This window comes from Cladophialophora psammophila (genome assembly GCF_000585535.1).
Source record: "Cladophialophora psammophila CBS 110553 chromosome Unknown aczJe-supercont1.3, whole genome shotgun sequence".
In the NCBI taxonomy this organism is placed as follows: Eukaryota; Fungi; Ascomycota; class Eurotiomycetes; order Chaetothyriales; family Herpotrichiellaceae; genus Cladophialophora; species Cladophialophora psammophila.
In genome coordinates, this window is record NW_006912924.1 from 1,915,001 (window position 1) to 1,934,624 (window position 19,624).

The 19,624-nt window shown below is 51.7% G+C and overlaps 8 protein-coding genes across 8 annotated transcripts; 4 read left to right on the forward strand and 4 right to left on the reverse strand.

Annotated features, from left to right (window-relative positions):
* Positions 1-612: 612 nt before the first annotated feature.
* Positions 613-1,401, forward strand: A1O5_02873 (ureidoglycolate hydrolase; the record flags this gene model as incomplete). The annotated part of the gene is made up of 1 exon (XM_007743487.1): positions 613-1,401. The coding sequence occupies one exon, from the start codon at positions 613-615 to the stop codon at positions 1,399-1,401; it is 789 nt and encodes a 262-aa protein (XP_007741677.1).
* A 266-nt stretch (positions 1,402-1,667) lies between these two features.
* On the reverse strand, positions 1,668-3,801 carry A1O5_02874 (dynein intermediate chain, cytosolic; the record flags this gene model as incomplete). The annotated part of the gene is made up of 2 exons (XM_007743488.1): positions 1,668-3,638; positions 3,688-3,801. 2 exons carry the CDS (start codon positions 3,799-3,801, stop codon positions 1,668-1,670), a joined length of 2,085 nt encoding a protein of 694 aa, XP_007741678.1.
* Positions 3,802-4,104: 303 nt separating this feature from the next.
* A1O5_02875 (uncharacterized protein) lies at positions 4,105-4,546 on the forward strand (the record flags this gene model as incomplete). The annotated part of the gene is made up of 3 exons (XM_007743489.1): positions 4,105-4,128; positions 4,218-4,407; positions 4,476-4,546. The coding sequence occupies 3 exons, from the start codon at positions 4,105-4,107 to the stop codon at positions 4,544-4,546; spliced, it is 285 nt and encodes a 94-aa protein (XP_007741679.1).
* A 2,728-nt stretch (positions 4,547-7,274) lies between these two features.
* On the forward strand, positions 7,275-8,238 carry A1O5_02876 (uncharacterized protein; the record flags this gene model as incomplete). Its single annotated transcript, XM_007743490.1, has 3 exons — positions 7,275-7,504; positions 7,552-7,641; positions 7,695-8,238. 3 exons carry the CDS (start codon positions 7,275-7,277, stop codon positions 8,236-8,238), a joined length of 864 nt encoding a protein of 287 aa, XP_007741680.1.
* Positions 8,239-9,722: 1,484 nt separating this feature from the next.
* Positions 9,723-11,600, forward strand: A1O5_02877 (leukotriene A-4 hydrolase; the record flags this gene model as incomplete). Its single annotated transcript, XM_007743491.1, has 1 exon — positions 9,723-11,600. One exon carries the CDS (start codon positions 9,723-9,725, stop codon positions 11,598-11,600), a length of 1,878 nt encoding a protein of 625 aa, XP_007741681.1.
* A 563-nt stretch (positions 11,601-12,163) lies between these two features.
* On the reverse strand, positions 12,164-13,450 carry A1O5_02878 (uncharacterized protein; the record flags this gene model as incomplete). Its single annotated transcript, XM_007743492.1, has 1 exon — positions 12,164-13,450. The coding sequence occupies one exon, from the start codon at positions 13,448-13,450 to the stop codon at positions 12,164-12,166; it is 1,287 nt and encodes a 428-aa protein (XP_007741682.1).
* A 1,868-nt stretch (positions 13,451-15,318) lies between these two features.
* A1O5_02879 (uncharacterized protein) lies at positions 15,319-16,102 on the reverse strand (the record flags this gene model as incomplete). The annotated part of the gene is made up of 2 exons (XM_007743493.1): positions 15,319-15,867; positions 16,013-16,102. The coding sequence occupies 2 exons, from the start codon at positions 16,100-16,102 to the stop codon at positions 15,319-15,321; spliced, it is 639 nt and encodes a 212-aa protein (XP_007741683.1).
* Positions 16,103-18,236: 2,134 nt separating this feature from the next.
* A1O5_02880 (phosphatidylserine decarboxylase) lies at positions 18,237-19,556 on the reverse strand (the record flags this gene model as incomplete). The annotated part of the gene is made up of 1 exon (XM_007743494.1): positions 18,237-19,556. One exon carries the CDS (start codon positions 19,554-19,556, stop codon positions 18,237-18,239), a length of 1,320 nt encoding a protein of 439 aa, XP_007741684.1.
* Between the last annotated feature and the right edge of the window lie 68 nt (positions 19,557-19,624).

Below are 19,624 nucleotides of genomic sequence, written 5' to 3' on the forward strand. Positions count from 1 at the left end.
CTAATATTGAAGCAAGATGTCCGCGGAGAGGACTCAAAGAAGTGGTAGGCACGACGGAGATGTTCGAGAAAGTCGATCTATTAGGGTTGGAAGAGGGCGTACTGGGTACTTCTATGCTAGAGGCTAAGATGAAGTGAGACTAAATCGGGTACTTCGCCGAGAAGGCTGAATAATGCACAAGGCGCGAGTGCTGATTGGCAGCAGGATAGCGTGATCGGGAGCCAAGACTACCTTAATTTCATGGCTCTTCGCTGAACTCACCGATGACCAAGCGACACAATTGCTTACCTAGTGCTATCTCTGGCTGGAAAGCGCATCAGATCAACTGGACACAAAGGAGAAGACGCTGGGCCGCTTTTGGATTGCAACAAAACGGCACTCCTTTTCGGACTCAGCAGAAAGAGGCTTTCGGCTTGGAACAGAATCTGCGAGACCAGCAAACGCCAGCCTTGCTGCCCTGGATTTGTGCAACGCACAGCTACAGCCTCCCGACCCTCCCCGACTTTGGATATAAAAGGGGTAACCGAGTCTTGTATTAGAGGACTTATTTTGACCGAAAAAAACAACATCCTCTTCGACCCGACTCGGCCTATCAGGCCGATTTCTTTCACAATGACACCCCTTATTCTCCCACTCGCCTTGTCTCACTCAGCCTCTCAACATCTAATCCTACTCTCACTTGAGCCATTAACACCCTCATTATTCTCCGATTTCGGCACAGCTATATGCCCACCCTTCACGCCCTCATTGACGACTCCTCCCCGCTCACCCGCGTCTATCCCTGTCCCGCTACATTCCCCTCATCAACCAGCCCCGGTCTTTGCAAACCGGAATTCTGCGCTTAAGACGTCTCCGGTCTCGCAATTCACGAACAAATACCCCCCGAGCCCGGTTTCAAACCCTCAGATGAGTATGTTCTCTTGTTTTCCCAGAAACCTAAGTGGTATCGGCATCGAGGCTTCCAATTCGGGCGAGAGCATCTTCAAAGTCTCGATTCTGGAGCGACATCCTTATACGACCCAGACATTCAGTCCGCTCGGCCTCTCCGCCTCGGATTCTTCAGCGGTCTTCCTCGTAGTTGTGGCTCCCTCGCTCCCTTCTTCAACCACGGCAACAACTCCCAGCGGACAGAAAACAATGGTCGTCGACCCCCCAGATCTTTCCCGCCTTCGCGCCTTCCTGGCCCGAGGCGACCAAGCAGTCACATATGCCCCCGGAACGTGGCATGCACCGATGGTTGTGCTGGGCCAGCGACGCGTCGATTTCTTGGTCACGCAATTTGTGAACGGTGTGGCAGAGGACGATTGCCAGGAGGTGCTATTGGGGGGGAATAATGTAGGAGTGGCTTTGGGTGGTTTAGACTTGGATGGTTATGGAAATAAAGGGAGATCGAGGTTATAAGGAGTAATCGGAGGATATAAGACGACATCGTGACAGTGGAAACCAGGACCAGGATTGGCAGCCCAATGCCATGTCAATTTTTTGTTCGACATTGACATCCTGCCAAAACGGAAATACTCAGGGGGTATCATTTGCCAAATCCAAACAAACACGGTCCGGCCAGCAACCGCCATCCCAATAATCGCCCGTTGTCGTTTAAAACTCAAGACCAGGGTGGCATGATATCCAATGCCGACCTAGCCAACACAGGGTTTGAATGGAGAGCATCACTTCCCCCCCTCAAGCTTTGTCACTAACCTCTTCATGCCTACCCATTCATCCATGCTAGCCTCACCATTCCCACACTGCAATCCCTTCCCGACGTCAAACACTGTCACAACGCCATCGAGTCCACCAACAGCCATGTGGCTCCCTCGCTTTTCCTCCCAGGCCACCTTGTTCAGCCCCTTGAACGGGACCACTCCGTTCTTCCCTCTTGTGGGACTTACCTTGACAATCGGAACTTCTAAATCATAACTAAGGTCAAACACCTCCAGCTCCCCCGCGCCTGTGACACAAGCAAAAACCGAAGGCTTATGGGGAGCCCATTTCGCATCGTAGACAAGATCTTCTCTTGCAAGATTAAGGATGGGGCTCACAACTGTCGAAGCTGCGCCGCCTGCTGCTATAGTTGATGCACTTGTGCTGGAACTCGCAGCAGGCTTCACTCGCCACAATTTCACGGACCAGTCGGAGCTAGAACTGAGAAGTAGATCCCCTAGATCAACAGGTCCTCGTGCAGGGTGGAACTGCGACGACATAACTGGTGCAGTGTGGCCTTTGTAGGCGACACGGGTGTCCACGCCAGCTTGAGCTCCGGCACGATCGTACCGGTGGCATGGGTAAATGGTGCCTTCTTCGGTGCCGACGAGGAAAAAGGTTGGATCTGCAGCAGGGAAACTCATGCTGGTAGGGGCAAGGTCGTCGGTTTTGGCTGGAGGTGGGGTGTTGAGGACGAGATATTCTTGCGCTTGTGTAAGCATGTCCACTGACCATGAGCAGACAACGCCGTCCATTGAGGCAGTGATGATATTATGAGCATTAGGTGTTCCTACAACGCTTATGCTGTAGACTGGATGTGTGTGGCCCAGGTGGGAACCGGATTGCGGCGTTTTCTGGACTGGCTGCCCCGTACGTCCAGACGTTCTAGTGTCCCATAAGCATATTTGGCCTGAATAACAGCCGCCAATAACGAGATTAGGATGAAATGGCGAGAATCGAGCTGACAGAACGTCGGACGACGCTGTGAAAACGTACTCCGGGCGAGATGGAGCATGTGTATTCCACAGCAGAACCAGACCGGCCGGTTCGTGAGGGGCAGACGGATTCTTGGTGTAAGAGGACAAGAGAAGTTCATTAAAATGTGGAGAGAATTGGATATCCGAGACAATGCGTCTGCGAGTGTATCGGTCGGAAAACAGCTGAAAAGATTCGCGTAGAGAATGGGACTTTTTGCCAGTTCGTGAATAGGGCGTAGCATCATTGTTGTCGTCATCATCGTCAAGTGCGGAGGTGCGAGTATAGTCTGCCAGCAAGTCATACTCATCGTCCATATCCAGGGCACGTTCAATGACTTTCGAGGAACGCTCGACGAAGGAAACGAATTCGGGAGAAGCAACCACAGCATTGAGTTCAGTATTGGTAAGGGTGCGCAGGGGAAAGCGCTGCTGGTGATGAGAACTTGTTGATATTGAGATCATGGATTCTCGATTGCGCGTTGCTTGCAATTCTTCCTCAATTTCCTTGCGCAGCGCTTGCCGAATTTCTTCGTCTCTTTCTTGCTCACGCCGGCTGAGCCGTCTTCTTTGTCGCAATGATAGGTCGTCATCGTCGGAAAGTTCTTGCGATTTGGCGGGTTCTTCGAGATATGGTTCTGTCTGCACGCCCTTTGTGTATGTGATATACTCCTTCTTTGAGGGGGCAGGCTCATGAGCGGAAGCATCGACGGAAATGGGAAACGAAGTATCCGAGCTCTCGGTCTGCGTGGCTATTGATTGCATTAATCTTCTTGGCGAAGGTTCGACATCTTGCTGAGGGCTGATTTGCCCTGTAAGGGTGCCCTGAATTGAACTGGGTCGACTCCCCTTTCTGCTGGGCGAGGCTGTCGAGTCTCTGTCTCTCTGCCGGTCGATTAGGCTGGAGACGAGGTGGTCAATCTCGGACCTGCGCTCTTCGGCGGTTTTGCCAGGAGAAGGGGCCTGTGTGGTCATCAGCACAGACTCTAGTAGATGCTGCTGGTAATCGTACCTCCCCAATGCTCTGTCGACTCGACGTATACTGTTCCTGGCGCAGTTCCCTTTGTCGCCGTAGCTCTGCAAGGCGAGCCTTCTTGGCCAATAACTCGTCCTTACGCGACGACATGGTGGACTTGACGTTCGGATGCCAATGGGCATTAGATGGAAAATAGTAACGGATCAAACATTTAGGCGCGCGAGTTGAGAATCGCGCGATCACGTGATGGGTTAATCCAAAAAGACGCAGGGGATAAGCTCGGACTTCTGAGAAACAATTTGCAGCTTCAACTCCCGCCACAGTTATTTTCTGTTTCTTTCGACGCCACAGCCGTTCTCGCGCAGAAGTGAACGGCTTTAGCAAGTCAGCAGCATACTTGAGCTCTGCGTATTGGGCTCCAGCTTCTGCGACTCAGGCGCGGCTTCTGTCACTATGTCAACGTCCCAGGGAGTCAATGTACGAACTTTCCAGCGACCCAACTTTTTTTAGATTCTCAATCCATGGATCTTGATATTTATTACAAGGCATTCGCTGACTCTATACAGGTACTCCGGTGGTCAGCTCTTATTGCAGGTATCTTCTATGGATTTTCGCACCAAAGAACCATCACCGCACGTACTGCAGCTGCACACGAGAAGGCCGAATACGACCACAAAGCCGAGTTAATACAAAAAGCAAAGCTGGAATGGGCAAAAAAGACGTTACCTCCTCAGTCGAAGACCGCTAGTGGTGACAGTACGTGATTGCTATGATTCAGCTAGACCTATGGAGTCGTTGAGGCATGAGACTTATAAGGAGAGCAGTTATTACGGACCCCAACGACAAGAATTTCGATCTTGAAGCATACCTGACAAAGCTTTCCGCAGAGAGCTGAGCAACCGAGCTAGGGGCAGAACAGAAGCGACCTCAAATTGAGGATTGGTAGTATCTCGAAAAGCTCGGGGAAGGCCACAAATAGATATGGGCGTTAAATTCAGTTGATACCCAGATGATATGGTCTTAGGGATGGCGGATGCCACCCATGCACAAAGAGGAAAGTGCTAGCGGATGGCATACACCTTGTACATACTGGTCGAAGGCACGCGCTGTCCTAACTGCGCTGCATGTAAAACCATGATCCATTTGACATGAACGAGGTACGGGTTACCAAGTACTCTTGCCAGCTTTCCCCTTACGAGATGCAAGGGTTGGTACTTGTCACCGGCCAGAGCATCGACTCCTCGCAAGTGTGATCGGACGTTCGAAGCTAGAGCAATGTACGGCATGTTGAGAAATCGCCGTTTGTCAAGACAAAAAGTATCACCGAGGCGGTTCGTTTATTCGACAACCGTTGAAGGCTCAATTGCATTCTTGACACCAATGCATGGCGTGCAGATATTGTCATTACCACCTACCGCAGAAGATAAGCGCATGAAATACCCTTGCCTCGCTGCTTGAGGCATGTTTCAAGTAAGGCATGTGCCTCGAACTTATGCAAGAATCAACGGCCGGAGTCGGCACTGTGTGCCTTTGTGTCCAATAGACACAGAAATGACCCCCGACCGACACGATCGAAACATGTCGTATGTATACTCTGGAGGAAGGGTTCTGTCAGCCCTTATGCAATCCCCCTCCTCGCCTTCGCGTTTGCAGTTGACGGGAACGAAGCTTTGAAAGATGTACTCGGCATATGGGTAGCATCTGCCGGCAATTGGACTGTCCCCAGTTGGTGTTGGTGTGCTAGGCGCTTTATGAGGATGGTCCGTGTGATCCGATATCACGTGACTACTCGAGAACTCCGGTCATTGTGGATGCCCGTCATGGCCCTTCCTGGCCCCCTTCGTCCAAGCAACTCCTCCATGCGGCAGAGCTACATCCCTGGTTGGACACTCCCCCTGATCCTTCCGCTCAGACGTCGTATTCTCACTGGGCCAACGGATACTGGAACCGTGAGGACTTGCTCTCAACCGCCCATCAACCCATCCGTCCGATCGATCTACTCAGACCTTTAAAATTCTCGACACAGTGGACAAAAGTTTCTTCTCGGGAGTATTGGAGGGCAGACCCGGGTCGATAACAGCCTCTTTTACCCAGTAATTCGAATACGACAACTTGAGCGATCAGACAGCGTAGCTACCTGTTCCTGGGCCTTCGACGCAACAAGAAGGCGGGAGTGTTGGCAATGCGGCGGCAATTCCGGTATGGAGCTAACACTGGATAGTATGATGGTGCAAAGACCTTTCTCGATGGCGACTGGAGACGGCGATTCGGAACCGCAGATCAATCACCGCCTTTCTCCTCCCTTGTCCTCTCTGCCTTGTTGGACACCCTTGACCACCCCTTGGAACCTTGCAACAATTCGAGCTTTCCCAGCCACCTTTTTGGGCTTCGATCACCACTGCCCCCTCAAATCTTGCTCCTCGCCAAATGAGGTGGCACACCTCACGGACAAACACCGAACTAGAGTGTCAGAAAAGGCCTAGACACTAGAAGTGGAACGACGAGTGACAGGAGAGTGCTGGCCAAGTTTTTTTTTTTTGGCGGCAGCCCTCATCCTGCAGAGACAACGCGGCGTGGCCCTTCATTTGTGTGCATACATGATGCTTTGACCAAACTGGACTTTTCCATGGTCGATCGGCACACCCAAGGCCCCGACGCAGTGCTTGTCCAGGCAGAGATTCATCCTCTTCCCAAGTCCCGAGATCGAATCTACGAATGGTATTGGCGCCAACCCCGCAAACACTACTCTTCCGAGAAGCCCGCGACCAAAGGTGGTTACTTATGCATTATGCCAACCGCCTCCAATACGGAGCAGTTGATGCCCCCTTTAAAACGTTGCGATGTATCCATTTTTGGGCGCCACATAACCCAAGCTCTCTCTGCCTCATTCCAAATTTTCGGTGTCTTTGAATGCCTGAACTCCCAAACGGAGCTGTTGACTACATAGAAAGCGTCCATCGTGGGTCAATGATCGTCGAGCGTTTCTTCAGAGTCGAGCACGAAAACCACCATCCATCACATCACCAGCACCTTTCCTACCCCAGTATTTCCCCGCAGCTAGGGTACCAGTGCAATGTTGTTAGTCACCGTCCTAGTCTCGAGCTTGAGACGCCCCCCCTCTGATCATTGGCGGAGATGCATACCACCTGAGTTGTAACGCTGGAGCTTGGGCTTGATCCAGGTTGAGGGCACCGCGTCTACCTTTGCGAGTGGTGGATTCATAGCCTAGACCCATGCTCTTCCGCTCTGTCAAGCATTTGGCTCAATTTCGCGGCCTGCTTCCAGAGGTGCTTTTGTGCATTCTTCTCCACCAAGCACTGTAAAGACGGCGTTCGGTTGAACGGGTTAGGGGCTCTCCCCTCCACCGAGAGGAGAATCATCGATCGACCCTGGAGTCCGTGACGCGATCATGGCATTGTCCTATATTATTTGAGTCCCTCCCAATCGTCCTCATGGAGAGAAATGTCCTACGTGTGTTTGTGTTCCTTGTGATAGCCTCTGCAAGTTTTCTTCTTCTAATCTTGACCAAGTCAACCGGCCTTGGACCTTTATTCTCTCTCACGGTACCTGAACCTTAGCTATACCTCCGCAGAGTACTTCCAACAGTATAGGACATTGTCAAGATGTCGGCCCCGAATGTACCTGACGTCGAGAAAGATCATGCCGGCAGCGACTCTGTCAACGGCAAATATGACCTTCACCATGACCATCACAACGAGGAGACTGCTCTCAGGAGAATCCGGACGGCCGGGAGCATTTCCATCACCCCAGAGCTCTTCGAGAAGATCTACCTCTCTCCTAAGAATCGAGTTTCCAACAACATTCGGTCGACCTTTGGTAACCCAACTCCTCTGTACGTCTGCCTTGACCTCTTTCACTACTCTTGCTAACCTCATCCAGTGCTCTCGTCGGGTTTCTGCTCTCTTTGACTCCTCTATCAAATATCCTTCTAGGATGGCGAGGAGCCGGCGGACTTGGTGCGGCTGAAGTGTAAGCTATGAAAACAGCTCGGATTTATGTCCTAAACTGACTGGGGATCACAGTGGCGTCTACTACTTCTTCGGTGGTCTGCTCATGGTGTTGGGTGCTTTCCTGGAATTCATCCTGGGCAATACCTTCCCCTTCGTCGTCTTCGGCTCCTTTGGCGCTTTCTGGCTTGCGTTTGGAGCGACTCTGACACCATATTTCAACGCATCCATCGCATACGACCCGGCACACCCTGCCCAGTCTTCTTCGGACCCGGTGTTCGCTTCTACGTTCGCCTTCTTCCACGTGTACATGGGAGTTCTGTGCTTTATTTACTTCATCATCGCACTCCGAACCAACCTAGTCTTCGTGCTCATCTTCGCTCTCCTCGTTGCCGCATTCGCATGCCTGGCAGAATTCTTTTTCCAGATCGGTGAGGGAATAGTCAACACCACCATACAACACTCTGCCGGGGGCATCACGTTCGCCGTTTGCCTGTTGGGTTGGTACCTCTTCTTTGTGCAACTTCTTGCAGCTGTCGACTTTCCTCTCAACCTCCCTGTAGGCGATCTCAGCCGATATATCAAGGGTGCGAGCGAGAGGGCCGAGAAGACTGAGTGAGCGGATAAGAGCTTTGGGTGGCTGTGTTTAATCGGGACCTGTAAGACGAGGCATGAGAAGCCAAGGCGTGCGTGGGTATGGGATGAACCGGAAAATTTTGCGTAAAAGGATGGGGGCACTGCATGGGATCCAGTCTCTCGCAGCTGCAGACGTGCTGGGCAGTATAGCTGGGTACGCGAAAATGATGGATGGTTTAGGGTTAACTCATTACGATACGATAGCTGTTTTGAGTAAAAATTATACCTTTTTAATCTCTGAATGCAACATTCAGGGGGGTCTCAACGGTTATGCAATTCTTCTGAAAGTATGAAGATCTTCGTTGGCAGATAGTACATTGTGTACCTGGAGTAACCAACAACGTCCACTTTGTCACAGTCCTTCGCCATGAGGTTGCCGCGACGAGGCTGTTCGAGTCTTACAACGTAAAGACGGTGAGGGAAAACTCGGAACATGCAATGCCATTCTAGACGTTCCAGACAGCTGCAGGTTGATGCCGTACAACACAGCCCAACTGTTGAGCTGCAGACAAGAGCCATGAGAGGCTAAAAGTATCTGAATACTGACCTCTTGCGTTGAAGAGCAATCATACCACTGCATCGGAAGCCAGATTTTTGTGGGCCTTGACCATTCGACTATTTTGGGTTTTTCGCCGTCCCAATCTCCTCTCGTCCGAAGCGAGGCTTGTCTGGCTAGTGAGGCCTCGACACAGACCATCTTGTACCTCGTATCTGCCAAAACCAAGCCTGCAGGGCTGCAAACCTACACAGAATGTAGTAGGCCGTACCGCTAGGCCCATGCTTGACTCACTGAAGCTCGGGTTCTGAGACGTCCCGCTGACGAGCCACATCACAACAAGCGTCAGCTGGTGTAAGTAGTCTTCGGAACTGACTCCAAGGCTGGATGGTGGATGGGTGGACTTGTGGCGGCATTACAGTCCATCTAGCCGTTCTGCTAGACTTGCAGTAAGTCCAGGCACCAAATTGTAGGCATAACTGTGTACATGGGGATAATACAATTCTGCGGAATGGATTCCACAAGTAGGAGCTCTGAAGCTAAAGAATGCGAGATGGAGAGATGGAGAGTATGGAGCCTTGAGTATCACATGCAGAGCCCACTCGGTTGAATGTATTGATGCTTCTTCGGGGATATATTATTCCGATCCCGGTGCCAAGCAATTCACGGCTCACCGCCACCACCCGCTGGCCTTCAATCGAGGCTTACACTTCAAAGACTCGTGTCAATTCGCTCTATTGCTTTTAGCATCTTGACACCGACAAGCTAATCGATTCAGACCAGCTGTTTCATTTCCGCCCTGGTTGACAGGGAAGCTGTTGGCGTACCTTGACCGCATGGTCGGGAATCAATTCTGGGCCACACCCAACTTGACACGCAACCTACCTGGAGCTATATCAAGATTTGCTTTTGCAAAGCCTCGCCTCCTTCCTCGAAGCAGAAGCAGATTCTGTGGGACCATAGTCCGCACCATGGCAACCACCATTCACACTCCCCGTGACCCGAACACCCTCTCCAACTACTACAACTGGCGGACACTCCACACCTCCACTAGCTTGGATATTTTGTTCGACGAGCAGAAGTTGAAAGGCAGTGTTACTCACAGCTTAGAATCCATCACAGATGGCGATAGTGACGAAATCTTGCTTGACTGCAGCCATGTCCAGATACATGGCGTCAAGGCCGACGGCAAACCAGTCGAGTGGGAGTTGCTCAAACGGCTCGAGCCATATGGCAGCCCCCTGAAGATCAAACTCCAACGTAAGCCGCACCTGAAGGAGAAGATTGACATCGAAATCAACCTGGAAACGACGCCCTCGTGCACCGCCCTTCAGTGGCTGACGCCGGCCCAGACTTCCAGCAAGAAGCATCCGTATATGTTTTCACAATGTCAAGCCATACACGCCCGATCGATCTTCCCATGCCAAGACACCCCAGACGTCAAAGCAACATTCGATTTCCAGATCAAATCCCCGCTGCCGGTCATTGCATCGGGAATCGGTGCGAATGGCAATCCATCGTCCCCATCCCACGACGGATCCTCTCAACTCTTCAAATTCCACCAGAAGGTGCCCATTCCCTCGTATCTGTTTGCTATCGCCAGCGGTGACATCGCGTCGGCCAAAGTTGGCCCTCGAAGTATCGTTGCTACGGGGCCCGATGAGCTCAAAGACTGCAGATGGGAGCTGGAAGAGGATACGGAAAAATTCCTTCAAGCAGGTGAATCACTCGTCTATCCATACGCTTGGGGTGAGTACAATGTCCTGGTTCTCCCTCCATCATTCCCCTATGGTGGCATGGAGAACCCCGTCTACACTTTCGCCACACCTACAATCATCTCCGGAGATCGACAAAATGTCGACGTGATCGCTCACGAATTATCCCATTCCTGGTCTGGCAATCTTGTCTCCAACGCCTCATGGGAGCATTTCTGGCTGAACGAAGGCTGGACAACGTATCTTGAACGACGTATCCAAGCCATCGTACATGGCGGCGACCAGTGGCGCGATTTCTCAGCTGTGATCGGGTGGAAGGCGCTCGAGCAATCCATCAATGAGCAATTTGGCGAGCAACATGAGTTCACGAAGCTCGTTATCGATTTGAAGGGCAAGGACCCGGACGACGCGTTCTCAAGCGTCCCGTATGAAAAGGGGTTCATCTTCCTGTACTACATTGAGAAACTGATCTCAAAGGAGCAATTCGATAAATTTATCCCGCACTACTTTGAGACTTGGCGGGGCAAGTCACTCGATAGCTACGACTTCAAGCAGACACTGCTCGATTTCTTCAAACCCAACGGCACCGTTTCGCGAAAGCTAGCCACCATCGACTGGAATACCTGGTTCTACAAGCCAGGCTTCCCGCCCAAACCCGACTTTGACACATCGCTCGCTGATCAATGCTACCGCCTCGCCGATCAATGGGAGAAATTCACTGCGAACCCCAATCCGGACTTTGGACCAAACAAATTCGACATTGATGGCTGGTCGGCGAACCAAATTGTTGTGTTTCTCGAGAAATTGCTCACGTTTGCAGACAAATTGCCCCAGCCGCACGTCAACTACATGGGCTTCATCTACGACCTGAAGGAGACGAGAAATGTCGAGATATCGGCGCGGTACTACCAAGTTGCGATGAAGGCCGGAGACTGGACGATCAAAGGATTCGTCACGAAGCTCCTGGGCAAGGTGGGTCGGATGAAGTTTGTCCGGCCGTTGTACAAAGGATTGATGAAGATGGATTATGAGCTGGCGGTGGACACGTTTGAGAGAAACAAAGACTTTTACCATCCGATTTGCAGAGGCCTGGTGGCGAAGGATCTATTTGGGAGTAAACAAGAAAAGAAGTAAGATACGTTGTGATGGCACTCCCATGGGCGGGAGAGCAGTCACTCGGAAACGGGCAATACATTGCACGATGGCGAGAGGGAAGAGGCTCGTGCCTGATAAGCCGCATGTGCCATGGATTCAGATGGCTAGCATCTAGTCAGACCGTGCCATGACTACGATAGCTGTAGCAAGCTACATTGGAAATCAGACCGTTGATTTCTAATATCCATCCTCCCCATTTGGGAACATGGCGTCAACTATGAAACTGGCAGCTTCGCAATGCCTGTCTATTTGTATCACCGCCACCATATATCACATAAATATATATATGTGTATATATATTTGCCTGTCACTCCAGTCTCTTCAGAAACGGTCCGCCCACCCAACCTGCCTATACCTATAAACCGAGAACGCCCTGCTATGTAGTATGTATGCAAAATAAGAGTACGCACGAAAACCGCGGGGTATCATAAGGAGCTTTTCGCGGCCCAGCCCTCATGTAAATAGACGTCCTGATGACGACGATGATGATGGACACCAATACGAAGTCAATTCCACCGTGGGCATTCTCAGCCCAGGTTGAATCAATTCGTCCTGATCCGATCAATTTCAGGCCGAAGATGAGAAGAAGAATGCTCCTGCATCCGCACCATCAGGATCCTGAGCACCTCGTCCTCCCAGTCACTCAGGTCGAGCCACTCGGGCACGACCATGCGATTCCTCGAGATAAGGATGCTTTCACCCTCGACGACCTGTTCGCCTAGCTCTCTCTCTGTGGCGGATTTCTTGCTCGCCGCCAACTTGGATCGCTCCGTCTCGGCCATCGGTCGGGGAACCCTGTCAATTGACGAATACGTCACCACGCGACTAAGGTTTCTTCTTCCCGCTGGACCTGCGTCGTCGCTGTCGTTTTCGACGCCGCCCGTTTCGGTTGTAGTCTCAGAAAGATCCTCCACATCCTCCTTTGCGGCCGTCAAGTCGGGCTCACCGCCCTTCTCGACGTCCCCTACGATCTCCCCCTTCTTCAGTTTCCTCGCCAACCTTTCCTTCCTTCTCTCTTCTCTAAGGGTTTTCAGATCCACTGGCGTCCACCAGTAAACCGGGTACCGTCTCCCAGAAAAATTATTCACCACAAGCGCACTGGCCAGCATCAACATGGCTGCCAGCAGTACAAGGGGCAACAACCACCACCCAAGGTCTTGAATCTCCACGTTTGTCGCAGCCAGCAGCGCAGTGGCGCCGGCGGGTGGGTGAATGGTCTTTGTGAAACTCATTGCGATGGATGCGCATCCGACCGAGAGTGCGCCAGCGAGCCATCTTAGATCTTCAAATCGGTTCGGGGGCAACAACAAAAATAACTTGGTGATTCCCACCCCGATGACGGCTGATACGAAGTGTCCAAAGACCAGGTTCCGGGGCTGGGCCAGTGGTGATTCAATAGTATTGTACTCCAATATGGCCGCGGCGCCAAATGAGGCGATGACGATGGGTACAGCGTGACCCGATAGCCGAGGAAGGGCGAGGAAGACGTTTTCGATGATGGCGACACCGCAGAAGGCACCGACTAGAATTGAGAGGTACAGAAAGAATGTGTGGAAGTGGTAGGTGAAGAACCATTCTAGAGGATGGAAGAATTCAAGGCATGAGTTGGGGAGGAAACAAAGACAGGGGTGGTGTGCGACAGTGGATGATGGAGAGCGATGGCCGAACCAGTATGAAATCCAGGGAGGCAAGAATCGCAGGGGATTGCGAGGGACGAAAGGATTGAGGTAGTTGTCGATGTCGAAAGGTGGTATGGGCTTCGAGCCTTTGGGCGCAGCTTTGGCAGGCCGAGACATGACGATGCCTTTGGCTGTCTGTTGTTGCGGCATGGCTGGAATGGCACTGATTTCTCACGCTGGTCGAGCCCTCGCCACTTCCTCAAAGGGGCGTATAGACCTTGGCCAGTGTGGGAGACCAGGAGGCAACAAAAGACTTGACATATAGATATATACCAGAAAATGAAAACAAGTCCCTGAATGCCGAAATTCCAGCGAGTCGGGTAAACGATCGAACCGGTGTTTGAAAAAGCAGCGGGAAAGCGAACAAGTCAGATCCAGAGATGGCACCGACCTACCGGGTTGAAAAAGGACTGGAGACGTTTCCAGAAGGAAGGCCATGTCAGCCCCGAGGAGAAGAAGGGTTGGTGACAGATGGCGACGACTTGAAGCCGGCAGGAGACAGGGAGAGGGATCGAGTGACCGTCCCTTTCCACCTCCCCCTTCTTGACGTGACGGCACTCATTTCTGCATGCAATGTCACAAACTTTTGCAGCCGACGACAAAGGGTGTTGTCAAGTATTACATGAGAGAAATACGGCGACTGGCAGAGAGAGTTAGTTGTAGTCATGGAAACTCCGGCAAGGGGCTGCCTGCCGACCAATGGGCCAGGGCCTTGGCTTAAGACGGCGAAGGAATTTTCTGGGGTAAATGTAGAAGAGCAACAGGAAAAGACATAAAGCAGCAGGAGGCGGATGGATGTGGACTGAGAAAGCAAAAGTTATTAACTCAGTTAGAACGAGTTGTTTTTGGGAGAAGAAAAGGCCACAAGAGTGAGATCTGTACTCGGTAGCAGCACAGTAGAAGAGCAACCGCGTAGTCGGTACCTCGTAAAGCGGCGACAGATCGGAATGGGTACCCAGCACTGTACGAGATACGGATGACTCCGGGGCTAGTAGTGAATTAGGACAAATACGAGGGAGGTATCTACTTGTACAAGTACCGACTACCCACGAGGTATTATTTGAGCCGAAACGCATGGCCGCCGATGACGTAAATTAGCGACTAAGTCCATGCTTGCCAAATACTGCTGCCAAATACTGACGTCGAAAAATGCGCATTGGGAAACCAGACGGCAGCAAAAGCAGCGATGGATTAGCCTATGACGCAGTCCTCTGTCCTCTGACCTTCCTGCACGCCCCTAACCATTTTTTTTTTCACAAGCACGTGATCTCCAAGCTGCGACGCCGTGAACCTGCAATGATATGCATCGACCTCCTTGTTCTGGCGACTTCACTCTCGAACTCGCGTCAACGTACCCTGTACTATGCAATGTTAATGCTCACTCACGTTGAGCTGGGACCTGATGGGCTCAGCTACACGCCTCTAACCTCGCTGTATCGAGGTCGTCCGCTTTGGCCGATCGAGTGCAGCTGTCACCAAAAAATGAGTTCTATCAGGAGCACGACAGAACTAGTCCACTCTGCCCAACTTCTCTAGAAAGCTTGCCGACGTGTGCCTGCCTGTCATGTGATCGAATTGCTGTCCTAAGGGGCGAGCTGGGCACATATTTTCCCTTCTTGTGAACACCCCACCGACCGAACTTCTCTCGCTCTCTCTCCCCACCAGTCGACCCGTCTTCCGCCTTCTCAGCTTGTTACCAAAAATGTCTTTGCGATCCGAAATCCTGAACGGTAGGCCTGTGTTGAAGCGACGTGGGTGTGAGCTGCAGCACAATAAGGCTTAGAAGCGAGCTTGTTCGACCAAGATCGGCACTAAACTCTACAATACCAATTTCCCCAATCCGGCCATTGGCATCAGCGATTTATCTGTTATTTCCAAGAACCTCAACCATCCTCGACTCGCACAGCCTCAGTAAAACTCGAAGACGAAGCCGGAATTTTAACGTGCCGAGCGAGATTAACATGCCTGGTATTACAATCCTCCAACTTCGTGCGAATGCTATTAACGTACTCATCCCATCATTCGAGTGTGCCCGCGACGGAGTCGGAGGCACCCCAGGATTTCTGGTACAGAATCCGCTTCTTGTCGTCGTCGAACCCGACAACAAGCACCATGTTGCCTCCCCACTTGCCCGCTGGACCTCTTCTGCTCGGCAAGGAGGCCAATGCCCAGGAAACCGAGACGTCGTCTTTCTGGAAACGGGGAGTTTGCCAGTAGCACCGAAAGCCGGAGACCAAGGAATGCCCCTCTGCGAGGTACTGGCGGAGACGGAGGAGCGTCATGGCTCCGATGATGTCCTTCTCTGCTTCTGTCACGTGTTTTTCGACTCCTTCAGATTGGCCGGGTCCTAGTCTCAGATAATACACAGAATCATTTTCGACGGCTGCGTCGACGAGATCGTCGCCGGGTTGTCTCGCAAATTGTGCATCTTCGTAAGCCCAATCGAGTTCCGGACAGACTCCCGATGGACTGAGGCTTTTGAAAACGAGCCTGAGCAATGAGCCTTGGTTGTTCGGATCTTTGCTTGCCGGGTCATTCCAGGCCTTCTCGGACTTTGCGAAAGCCGACTGTCGAGCGTTGAATTAGATGAAGAGCCGCGAGGGCTCAAAAGCAGGAAGACCTTGACGATTCCATTCGTAGATGAATGCGGCTGCAGAAGCGTTTGCCGTGCATATCCCCCAACGGCAGTGTTTCGATTGTGTTGTCGGATACAGCTGGTGGTAGAACGATTTGAAAGTAGAATCCATACGTAGCGTGGGCTCGAAGATTGATCGGGCTCAATTCCTGCAGATGGAAGTACATCTTGGGGGCGTAGTACTTGTCCCGTTCGTCAAAGAGCTCTCGCCTAGGCCAGCCTGTCAGTTGAGTTAAAATCCCTGCCGATGATCTGAAATGGTAAAAAGACTGACAAAAAAAAAAGCCAATGCTGCGCTTCCGTGGCTAAACCATGTACTTTTCCAGTCCCTGCAAGGCTTGTCGGGCAAGCCAAAGCTCAATTTTCGGCTGCCGCATCAAGGGCATCACCTCTGCATCAGACTGACTAAGGGCGGCGCGGCTTCCACGATGAGGTACATAGTTAGTTGTGAACATGGGCTGCGTGGTTGGCCAAATCCTCATTCCGCCCAATTGTGCCTTGATTCCGTAAACTTTTAGCTATCATTTCAGTTCAGGTCTGGACCGTAGAGAGATTATGTCTTTCCCTCTACACGAAAGCAGAATCCTGGAACTGCCCTTGCAGGATTCAGGAATCTATTGTCATCGAGGCCTGCAACATCACCCCCCCCCCCCCGGGGGGGGGGGGGGGGGAGGGGGGGGGGGCAATCGTAGTGTATTGGCAACGACGTATTATCGTCAAAATCTCCGAGTAGATCGCTTCAATTCTAATGTCGACGTCTCAAGCCGACGCCCATTATCGATTGAGAGGATGTGCAAGCTCGAGAAGAATTAAGGCTGGCTGCGAAGTATATGCTCATCTACTAACAGATGGCATCAGATGCTCCCTTCAAGGCGTGAATATACGTGGTTAAGCCGAAGATTTGTTCGGATATAGACACGAGCAAGGGGCGCTTTGCGTTGGTGGGGATCTAGGACCTTGTATTTATATCCCAGCTCGCGCTCATCAGCCACAGTGACATTCAACATGCACCGCAAGCATCCGTGTCGACCTGGACACGGTTGAGCGCTTACCAAAATCGAGATCTGCGGCGAATCATAGGCGCTCGAGCCCGAGGCTACTCTGGCTACACCTCTGCTATACGAACTAGGACGTAAATATAGTATTAGGACTGGCAATCCTCCGTAGTTCGGTCCCAATCGAGCTGAAGAGAACGTTGACCTCTAAGATAGGTCTACTAATGCACGCCGAAGTTTGAGTTATATTGAAACCATCTTTAGTAGAAACTTATAACGGGATTATGTGAAAGAGTAGAGAACTGTGCGCCCACTTGATATCGAAAGGCGTATCCAATAACATCTATATAACTGGTTTGTTTCTCCTATTTTTAGCTCTTGTGTACCAGTTCTCTCGTCACCCAACACAACCTCATAGATTCCCTGATCTTCAAGACATCTATCTGCCTTCCCATGGCCATCTCTAGGCTCTATATTTGACCCCACCATTCGTCAATCAATATGCCTGACCGAAAACAAACATCTGGCTCCGGCGAAGCCAATCTGGTTTGGGAGGACTACACCAGCGCCTTGGTCAATCCATACCAAGTTGGTACCCCCCAATGACGACAACGTGCCACCGAAGACAAACGAGTCGTCCGCTACCCGTAACACCACCGGCGAGAAGAAGATACCAGCTAGGGTCATTTAGACGACTCCGAGGGTAAGTCTCCCCGGCTGGGTGCCCCTACGGCAGCCACTGGAGCCCCCAAGCCAACTGCGAGAGGGGTTTCGGAAATTCTGCTTCCATGACGAGACCGATGACTGGTACATGTCGAAGGTGTACAACACTTTCTATGACCATCCCATCGGCATCAGCAGCGATAACCCAAGCATCAAGCAGGTTGAGGAATACGACATCACAATTTAGCATGGAGGAAGTGACTCCTCGTAACTTGCGCAACGAAAGAGGATTGGTCCTGGACTGGGTTGATGGATAAGTATTCAAAAATTGATGATGTCGAGTTCTGGGACACACTCTCTATTTGCCTATACCACTTCTAGTACACGCAAAGCTCAAGAATTACTTTTTCCGTATGAGTTGATTTTCAAGTCCACGCGGTTAGGAAAGTGAGAGCAGCAATCACATCGGCTGCACGCCCTTGCATGCTTCTCGCATACGCTTTAGACACGATTGCCCCAGATTGACCACATCATTTGTGTCATTGAGGGCTATCATGACAACATGGTTGGATATGCGGGTCCAGACCATCCCAGGACAACCAAAAGAGCTGTCATGACCAGAGGATTTAAACATCGTTGTTCTTCATGTCGATGTCGACTTCACCTTCACCCTTGCCAGTTCACTTCGCACCGCAATGTTGTGCTCGGGATGTGGCTCCGGAAACCCTTCGACGTCGACGCCCTTCCGAAACATTAAACAATGAGTTGATCCTCCGAAATGGAACATGCCAATCTCATCGCCCTTGTTGACGTGCTGTCCCTCCCTGACCGTCATTTCGCAAGTCGACACTTCGCACATGCCAATTCCCAGGAATGCCATGAGCCCAATCGCCGGATTGTCCGCTTCAAAAAACATGATTGCCCGTGTGGCTGTGGCCGTCAAATAGCCTTGACTGGTCACTTCCCCTTCAGGATCCGCCGGCGAGTCGGCTTGGAAGTCTTCGAACAAAGGTTCTGAGTAGTATGTTCCCTCAACCAGGTATGCTTTAACCAATTTACCAGACACTGGGGCATGCCACCGATGGTAGCTCAACGCGCTGAGGAACGCTTGGTATACCGTGCCGCCAACAAATTGCTCCGCCCAGGCATCCTGTGCTAACATGTCGATGACCGAATATGGCTGTCCCTTCAGCCAGAAATGGTCTCGGGCCTTGACGTTGCGCGCCACTTTGAAGGTCTTTGATTCGCATGCGTTTGCAATCACATTATCGTCCTCCGGACTAGCAACAGGCCGAGCACCCTCCTTGAACAGTCGGGTGAAAAAATCATCCCATGACTTGTAGCCCATGTGTGGTGCTGATGGATTGCACCGGAACAATTCCTCGAATTTGTAGCTCGTCTTTCCCACATTCGCCGTCACGGTGAGCTCCTCCTGGCCATGCGAACTAAACCAGCTTCCTCGCGCGTCCTTCTCCAAAACCCTGGCCGACTCGGGGGAGCAGAGGAAATCCCCCCAAGCATTGAGGACCTTCTTCAGCATCTTGTTAATGTCCGGATCAAGAAACACTGCATATCCCGAGGCTGTTCCCATGGGCCAGTCGAATAGGGCGTTGAATGGAAGACCGACCAGCCCAACGCGAGCCGAGCCCTCGGACCACGACGGCGGGGAGGTCAAAATGTGGTTGATGACATGAAGCATGTGAACGTAGTCGCGGACTTGAGGGTGGCCTTGTCCCCGCGGATCGTTGTTGTAGGGCTCCTTGTTGGGGACTTGCTCGAACATGGACTCAAAGAGCATGTACACTCGAGTGTTGTTTTCGATCAACTCCTTGAACTGAGCCAGCACCGGATGGAGTTCTTTCGGGTTCTGGTCGACCTCCTGGACCACGCCGCTGAGCCATTCTCGGTGGACTTCGTGGTCTGGGAGCCAGTCACCCAGCCTCTTTTGCCTAGAGCCCGGCATGTCAGTGCTGCCGGTGGTAGTGGAGGGATGCTCGAATCTCCTTACTTGTGACGATGCTCGTGCTTCAT